Source organism: Perognathus longimembris, chromosome 14 (genome assembly GCF_023159225.1).
Source record: "Perognathus longimembris pacificus isolate PPM17 chromosome 14, ASM2315922v1, whole genome shotgun sequence".
Taxonomy (NCBI): domain Eukaryota; kingdom Metazoa; phylum Chordata; class Mammalia; order Rodentia; family Heteromyidae; genus Perognathus; species Perognathus longimembris.
In genome coordinates, this window is record NC_063174.1 from 83,743 (window position 1) to 93,415 (window position 9,673).

A 9,673-nucleotide genomic window follows, 5' to 3' on the forward strand; every position below is an offset into this window, starting at 1 on the left:
TTGAGCCACAGCTCCACTTCCAATTTTCTGGTGATTAATTGGAGATTTTCTGGTGATAAGTTGGAGATGAGTCTCACAGACTTTCTTGCCTGAGCTGGATTCAAACCACGATCCTCAGATCTCAGCCTTCTGAGTAGACAGGATTACACTGCACCCAGATTTATCAACTTATTATTATTAGCATATTCTAGTTGTACACAGGTGATGTTGGTTATAGATTTCCTGTATATAGACCAGTGAATTATTTTCCAAGTTTTTTTTCACAGCTTTTATCATAAATAAATGTTGGATTTTGTCAAGGGCTTTTTATCTGTCAGTTGAAATGATCTTGTGATTTCTGTTTGTGATAGCACTTATGGGATGTATTACGATTATTTATTAATGTATGTTGACATTTCTTTATTATATATGCATCATATACTCCTGGGAGAAAGACAACTTGTTCATGGTCATGATCTCTTTAATGCATTGCTTAATTCTGTTTGCAAGTATTTTAGTGAGACTTTTTCCAGGAAATTAATCTATAATTCTCTCTGTTTTGGTTGGTTCTCTGTCCAGATTTGGAAAAGTGCAATACTGGCTTTATAGAATGAGCTTGGTAATGGATTTTTGTTTGTTTGTATGTTTGTTTCTTCTATTTTATGGAAGAGTTTGATGACTATTGGGGTTAGTTCTTCTTGGAAGGTCTGATAGAGTTTGGCTTTTAATTCATACAGTCCTGGGCTTTGCTTTGTTTGAAGACTATTACATTTTTAATTTCATTCTTTGTGTCAGATCTGTTTAAGTGAATTATATCCTCTTGATTGGATTTTGATATATAAACTATATTTAGAAAATTTTCAAATCTTTCTGAAGTTTCCAGTTCATTTTAACATAGATTTTCAAAGTTTTCAACATGATCCATTTGATTTCTTTGGTGTTTGTTGTGATATTTACTTGTTTATTTATTGTTATTACTCTGCAGTCACAAGGCTTGAACTTATGGCCTGGGCATAGTCCCTGACCTCTAAACAGTTCCACTTCTGGTTTTCTGATAGTTAACGAGATAAGAGCCTCATGGACTTTCCTACCTGGGCTGACTTTGATCCATGATTCTCAGAGCTCAGCCTCCTGAGTAGCTAGGATTACAGGCATGACCCAGCAGCACCCGGAGATATTTATTTTTAATCTCTAATTTATTAATTTTGGTTTCTTTTCTCCTTTTGGTTAAATTAGCTAGGATTTTTATCTGTCTTATTTTAAAAAATAAATTCTTTAGTTGTATTGGTTCTTTGTATAGGTTGTTTTTTTCTTTCTTTCTTTTTGTTAGTCAATCTTGGAGCTTGAACTCATGGCCTGGGCATGGTCCCTGAGCACTTTTGCTCAAAGCTAGTGCTCTACCACTTTGAGCCACAGCGCAACTCTTGGTTTTCTGGTGGCTACTTGAAAATAAGAGTCTCATGGACTTTCCTGCCTGGGCTGGCTTTGAGCCAAGAGCCTCAGTTCTCAGCTTCCTGAGTAGCTAGGAGTACAAGTATGAGCCACCAGCACCTGGCCTGTACAGATTTTTAAATCACAATTTTATGAATTTCTTCCTTAATCTTTTATTTATTCCTGTCCAATAACTTAGGCTTTTGTTTACTTTTGTTTTTCTACAAGTTTCATATATACTGAAGTATCCCAGTTTCAAACACTCTAAAGTGTCCCAAACCCAAAGGAGACATACCAATTCTCAGTTAAAACAACTAGGTGTCTTTATTAGCCATGGCGACTACACTTCACTACCTGGATAGTAACGTGCTGCATCTGCTTTGTTTATTAGCAGGGTTTTTAAAGGGAAAAACCCACATGCAGGTGGTGCTTGTCCAAGCAAGCAGAGTTACAGGAGCAGAATTTAGCTTTGAGTTACAGACATAACACATAGTCTTGAGCCAAGTCAGCATGACCATTATTTTAGTTATAAAACAAAAACATAATCTTGAGTAAAAAATATAACAATTTTGTTGACAACACTTTCTGGATGATAGAGTGATAAACTGTGAAACTGTCAGCTTGGTAAACTGGAGGGGGAGACGTCATTATTTTAATTTTTAGCAAGGATGAGAAATTCTGTTTCAATATTTGTCCCTATTTCTAATGGTCAATGATATGAAAACTAAAACACAGCTTAAAAGAAAAACACAGACTTGAGTACAGCCTTGAACATGCTCAAATCTCAAAATGTTGCTAACTCATTCCCAAAACATTAGAAACTCAACTCAACTTATTCCTGTGGTTGGGGGTGCAAGTTCCCATAGCTGGGGGTGAATGGTGGATTTCAGATGTCACACATATGTGAGTCTTTGTATTTAAATATTTTTCTGCTTTTCTTTTTGGAGAAAGAATGGGAACTTTTAATTACAAGTGACCCTCATATCCTTCGCTGTTTCCCAGAGGTTCTGGTAGTTTTTTATTTTAAATTTTATTTGTATTTTTTATTTTCATTAGATTACGGGACCTTTTGGATTTTTTTCTTTTCTTTCTTATTGATCCACTTGTCATTACATTGTGTTACTCAATCTTCAAGTGTTTAATTATTTGTAATATCTTTTACTAAGCTGAGTTCTTTATTTTCTTGTCTTGTAATAGAATGCAGGGGATTTAAAAATTTTTCTGCATTTGCTAAGATTTTTTTATGGCATAAAATATTTTCTATCTTAGAGAAAAGGATCTACAGAAAAGAATGTGTATATTTTAGCTGATGTAGGAAATACTTTGTTGATATCCCTTAAGTCCATTTTATCTGTTTTATTATTTAGTTCTAAGTTTTCATTGTTGTTGTTTTTTTACCTGACTGACCTATCTATTGGTGAAAGTAGGGTACTGAAGCTTCTCACTAATGCATTTTTGTTGGGACAGGGTTTCTGTCTATATAACCCAGTCTAGCTTAAAAATGTGCTGTGTATACCATGCTAGCCTTAAACTTGTGATCATCGTGACCAAAAAGCAAAGTCAAGTAATAAAGTTAAATTTTCCTTAGAAATGTTTGGAGTGGTGTTTCTAAGTAGGACAATGCAATGGCTCAAAATATGAAAAGAGAAAACAGAATTAAAGAGAATCATCAGGTGTCTTGGTGTGGGGGGGGCAGAAATGGAGTTATAGCACTGGCCCTTGAGAGGTTAACAGTCCTGCAGTCTTGGATCCTGTCCACAAGGGGGCGCCTCTGCTTAACATACACCCACTTCCGGCTGTCATCTTCAGCTTGCATTCATCTTTCCCATCCTCTCACCTTCCCTTACAGTAAGAAGTCAAGCTTCACAGACTGCAGAATTTCTGAAAATGAGGTGCTCCCCAGGACCAGTGATTGCACTGCTCTTATTGTTTGGTGAGTGATATGGCACATAAACTTTAAGTCTTCTGTTCGTGATGCTGACAGAATCTTTAACCATGGCTTCTCTAAGAAGCAGGAAGGTCATGGCCAAGCAGATCAAGGTAAATCTCACTGAATTCCCACGTTTTTGTCTTTCCAGGAGGAAGCAATGGAGACTCAGTGACTCAGACACAAGGCCAAGTGGCCATGTTGGAAGGGGCTTCCCTGACTGTGAATTGCTCCTATGAAACCAAACAATACCCCACTCTCTTCTGGTATGTCCAGTACCATGGAGAAGGTCCCCAGCTCCTTCTTAAAGTCAGTAAGGCCAATGAGATGGGAAGCCACAAAGGATTTAAAGCCATGTATGACCAAGAAGCCACCTCCTTCCACTTGAAGAAAGCCAAAGTCCTAGTGTCTGATTCCGCTGTGTACTACTGTGCTCTGAGTGACACAGTGACAGAAACCACATGGGGAGCTGAGCACAAACTGAGCTGCAGTAGGGGCCTGGCTGCTGAGCTCCTGTTCTGGAAGTGAAAAAACAGAGCAAGAGTGACAGGCTCTGAGTAGAAACTCCAGTACTGGTACACACACACACACACACACACACACACACACACACATATATAGAGAGAGAGAGAGAAAGGGAGAGGGGGTGAGAGAGGTGGGAGTGAGAGAGAGAGAATGAATATCTGGTTATTTTATCAATGAAATGAATAATCCCAACTTTTCATATGACTGATATTACCACAGGTCCCATCCTGCAGAAGCAGCTATTCTAACTGAAAGGCAGAACAGCTGTGGGCTGAGTTCCAGTATGTGCTCATGGGAGAGAGTATTTTCAGAATCTGTTTGATACAGTGGATACCTCAGCAGTCATTTTTTTTTTTTTTTTTTTTTTTTTTTTTGCCAGTCCTGGGGCTTGGACTCAGGGCCTGAGCACCTTCCCTGGCTTCTTTTTGCTCAAGGCTAGCACTCTGCCGCTTGAGCCACAGCGCCACTTCTGGCCATTTTCTGTATATGTGGTGCTGGGGAATTGAACCCAGGGCCTCATGTATACAAGGCAAGCACTCTTGCCACTAGGCCATACCCCCAGCCCTCAACAGTCATTCTTAATCTTAAGCTAAATGGATTGAAACAGTTATACCATGCCATCTTTGACAATGGTAAAAGTTCCTTTTCTGCAAGTTTTTATATGGTCTGCTTATTTCTCATCTCCTTGACATAAAACACACCATATCTTACAACTGCCAACCAAGCAAAGTCTAATGGTCAACACTAGGACCTTGTACACTAACTAGTTCCTTTCTTTGAATGTATTTTTTTCTTTTGTGTGTGTGTGCATGTGTTTTGTTTTAAGTAGCAAATCTATGACTTAATATATGAGGGAGAGCCTGAGGGAAAATGACCATAAGCCTTATTAAATGTCCTATCAATTCCAGTTGCCTTTTGTAACCCCTTTTGTACATTACCCTAAGATCTGTGACTAATAAGTACCATTTGTTTTGTAACAGATTTTATCTGTTGCATGCACTTTGTTTTCATCTTCTCATTGTGTCTCTCCTTGAAAAACCATTGGAATATGACCTTCTCTGGGCTCACTCAGATTATTATTATGATTATTCTAAAGAGAGAAACCTCAAGAACTAAATCGGAAAGAATCCATGACAATAAAAAATCACAAGAAAATCTATTAAAGGATGAGGCTTTGTTTTGTAAGATTCAGCATGGGCCTTGAGTCAGAGACCATCCTGTGATATGTCTTCTATACTATCAAAAATATATTTAGTAGATATATATTGAACTATTTCAGAGTTACTAACAAACACATCTTCACATTTAGCAATAGGAGAAAGGGCTGTACAAGTTCAAGTATGCCCATTGTAAGGAAGCAGCAGGGCCAATATTCATTTTTGCATACTTTAAGATCTTTGTGCATAAGGCATGGGTGTGTGAATGTGTGTAAACATGTTCAAGATAAAAACTGACAGCATACTCTAAAAAATGGGTGAGTTTATACTTAAACCACAAAAAGTTAAATGGGTGATGTTATACTTAATGGGTGAGGTTATAAATGGATAATGTAATTGGTATTTCTAAAACTGAATGTATTAAAATACTTTTAAAAAGCTTTTTAAAAGGTTTAAATTAAAAAGACAGAACTTACTTTTTGACAACAGCTAAAACTAACATAAACCTTGTGTTAAGGAATGAATTATCATGTGTTCTAATATTAAAAGAAAAAAAATCTTTATCAATAATAGTAAAAGGAATGAGACCCAGCCCCACTCAAGGTTAATAAAAAAAAGGCCTTAAAAATTGAGGAAACACGGGGCTGGGGATATAGCCTAGCGGCAAGAGTGCCTGCCTCGGATACACGAGGCCCTAGGTTCGACTCCCCAGCACCACATATACAGAAAACGGCCAGAAGCGGCGCTGTGGCTCAAGTGGCAGAGTGCTAGCCTTGAGCGGGAAGAAACCAGGGACAGTGCTCAGGCCCTGAGACCAAGGCCCAGGACTGGCAAAAAAAAAAAAAATTGAGGAAACAAAAATAGTTTCCTCTAAATAAGAAAGGATTTAAGAAGTAACCCCAGAAAGTTTGAGCATGTAACAAATGGTATGAATATGTTTTTTTTTAAATAGAACTTATGAGAAAAATTAGTATATAATTAAGTTGACCATAATTTAAATAAGGCTAAGACTAATATATTGATGTAAAACCATGTCAGTCCTTATGTCCATCTATAGAAACAAAGTTAGTCAAGTCTAGATTCTTAGCATGATACTGGTACTTGTAATTCTTGCATTAAGGAAAAAAACTGTCATTTGAGTTCAAAGTTAACTCAGGCTACAGGGGGAAATAGTGGCTGTTTTGCTGTTTTAAACAGATTACTGAGAAGTAAAGTAACCAAGGGTCTAGTGCCTCAAGCTTTCTAAAGGTTAATTTAAAGCAGCAAAAATGGGTTCCTCCATATAAAATTTGGAAGTAAAATTAGCCTAAATGTTTGTTTCAAAATGGAAAAAGAAAAATTAGAGCTACCAAAATAATTGTTCAAATGCTATTTGTTTGCCCTTACAAGGCCTTCTGTAACAGTTTGCAGCAGTCCCACAGAAGGATAGATGCTTCTTACAAGTTTGTTAATTTGGCCTTTAATAAGTTCCAAATAAGACCATGTTTAGAGACTACTTCTGTTGACCTCCATGTTTTTTTTTAAATTAATTAAATTTTATTGACAAGGTGATGTACAGAGGAGGTACAGTTACATAATAAGGTAGTGAGTACATTTCTTGAAAATTATTATACCCTCCCTCATTTCCATGTTTCCTTAATTGTAGTAAAGTGGACGTTTTTTAAATCCCACTGATCTGAGAACTGGAGTTCCAAGCTAGCCTGGGCAGAGAAAGGTCCCTGCAAACCTGAGATCTCTAAGAGGCCAGCAGAGTGCGGGAAGGAGGAGGCGCTAGGATTCAAAATGGCAGAGGGCTAGCCTTGAGCTGAAGAGCAGAGGGACAGCACTCAGGCCCTGGCTTCAACCCAGCAACTGAACTAGGGAAATACCAAAGTGGCATTTACTCCAGCATGACACTACTAGGATGAGAGAAATGGTATCAGATCCTGGAGTATGCTTGGCCTTTGAAAAGTAATCAGAGCCAGGAGGTCATAGAGTAGTTTGTAAACATGTCTAATGCCCATGTCTGCCTACTTTGTAACCAGGAAGGAACTTACACTCTTGCCAGTCATCTGTAATAGTAAAAAAAAAAAAAAAAGTAAAAAGCTAAGGTTGCTAATGTGGGCAGGGGGAATGGTTTAAAATCCTAACTCCCTGTATCTGCCCTAAGCCCTAACTGGCAGTGATTTTATGCTGGCACCAGCCACATAAATTCAAAAAAAGAAAGTTTGTGGACCTGAGACAGGTCCCTATTAAGAACTAACTGGCCTCTACAGGTGACTTGAGGCATTGTTAGGGTTACCAAAGAGGCATTGTTAAGGTCACCAAAGATTAGGTTCCCTAGGCAACCAAAAAAAGAAAAAAGGCTTTGGCAAACACTGTAGCCCAAAAGTTCTACACAGTTAAATGTTGTGTGTACTTTTCAGTCTGGAGCATATAATGCTCTTAATGAAATCTAATCCTGACAATCCCTTGGTAATTTAGGCTAAGGTTTTAGGTCCTTGGCTAGGCAGAGTCATTGTCTATGAATTAGCTTTACAAAGTTATAAAAGATGGATTTTTGCTCATCAACTCCCCTCAAGAGCAAGAGACACCAAAAGGAAAAATCACCTAAGGCCCAGGGAAACAGAACAGCGTATCTGGCAGCCGGGGAAAGCCTCCCTAGAACCAGTGGGGTCCCTCCAGAAGCCTCCCACATCCCCTATAAGAGAGAACGGACAAAGCAGTTGTGCTTCAAGCACAAAGAAATGGGTTGGGTGGTGGTGCAAGATGGGAGACCTGTTCTCCCGGAAGCACTTGGAGAACAATTGGTGACTCAACTCCACCAGACTCCCAAACTAAGAAATGTCCCTGGAGCAGAGATTATTAATCACTCCCTTCTCAAGTCATTATAGGCCCTCCAGTACACTTAGAAGGTTATTCACCAGGAGGTCAGAGGAACAGCTCCCCGGTCTGTGCTGTGCTCAAGCCAATTCACAAGGTCCAACCAGAAGACTTGGTGTGGGTACAAAGTATTTGTGCTCAGACTTTGGATCTTATCCTGCAATCCCTACCACATCAATAGTGGTGAAGATACCTGGTGTTCCCCTCTAAATCTACTATACACAACTAAAGGCAGCAGCAGATTAAAACAAAGATGGACCAATTTCCAAACTTTTGAACTGCTATTATTGTGCTCCAGAGACCACTTGGTTGGCATACACAAATGGGTTAACAAAATGTATAGCATTTAATTTATTAAAAAGCTAAGCAGAGCAAGTGCTCTGTGTATTGGTCCAAGTCAGTCCTCAACTATACATCTACAGTGAGGAAGAAGGATGAACATATCTTAACCTAGATGCTGGACTCATCAGAAATGGAAGGGCTGTGCCTTTCTGGTGGGAGCAGGGATTTCTGGATCCTCAGCCATTGGGGCATCTGCATAGTCATAGGAGAAAAAAAACTCAAAAAACTCAAAAACCCCAACAAAACCAAAACCCTAAGTGCTCAAACAGATACGGATTTAGGACATTTAAAAAACTACCTCTCCCTGACTAGAGATTCAAATACATTTCTGAACTGAGGTGGTCCTTCAGAACTGCAGAGGATTGTACCTCATATTCATAAAACAAAGGCAGTCTCTGCAAGTTCATAGAAGAGACCTGGTGTTTTTATATTAATTAGTCAAAAAATATTACAGAAATCCTTGTCCTAATTATAAATAACTATGAAAAAATCCATAAATCTGACAAACAGTATCAGTCCCTGTTTACCTGGTCTCCTTGACTTATGACTTTAATCATGGCCCTAGCAGGCCCTTTGGTCCTCTTGCTCCTAGCCTTAACAGTAGGACCATATTGATTAAGATTAACTGCCTTACCAACTGTGTTTTTTAAAAATGAGTAAATAAAATAAAACTAATGGTCATAAAAAGCAACTATGATCCCTTGCCCCAGAGTGATTCAAATAGAAGCAATGGTAAATGTAATAGAGCTTGTCAGATTCACCATCTTCGAATTTACTCTCAGCTTCTAAAACTCCATTTTGTTTGTGTGACTCCATCTTTTGTGACTCTGACAGACTAGTTCCTTATGGTTGGACATTTAAAAATATATGTAGCCATTATTCCTTTCTGTTTCTAGGTAGCAACCATAGTAACAGATTATTAAAATGATCATAGTAATGAGCTGTAAAAATAATCATAATAGTGGTAATAGAAATGCTATGGTAACTGTCATGTCCCCACTCATGATCACTTACAGAACTGGCATTGTTTTAGCATGTTCATGCAGGCTTACAGCACTGTTTTAGCTTCTGTAACTTCATGCTTGGCTTGCACCTGCAGTTAAAAGCTATTAGGGACATTCCACCCCAAGCAAATAAGAGGTGGGGAAGGGCGCTTCTTGCTTTCAAAGGGAGACCAGACTTGGCACTGCACTTTTTGGGCACCCGACTGCCCAGTGTAGTGCGGGCCAGGAACAAAAGCTTTCCCTTGGCTGTTCTCTGTGTCTGCATGGTGTCTCCTGGTGGTCTCACTTCAACACCAATAGCGGCACAAACAAACAAGCAAAAAAGGAAACAAGGAATGAATGGGGGGAGGGAATTGTGTTGTGTGGCTGCCCTGAGAAGGCCTGAAGATGTGGTTTCTGTCTACTAGGGGGCCCTCAGATTTTTTTTATTTTTATTTTTTAAACTT

General features: G+C 38.7%; 1 gene segment (V, D, J or C); it reads left to right on the forward strand.

Moving 5' to 3' along the window:
• Nucleotides 1-1,743: 1,743 nt before the first annotated feature.
• LOC125363587 lies at nucleotides 1,744-3,865 on the forward strand. The segment is given in 3 exon segments: nucleotides 1,744-1,771; nucleotides 3,260-3,343; nucleotides 3,489-3,865. Coding segments are annotated over 3 exon segments (489 nt in total).
• The last annotated feature ends 5,808 nt before the right edge of the window (nucleotides 3,866-9,673 follow it).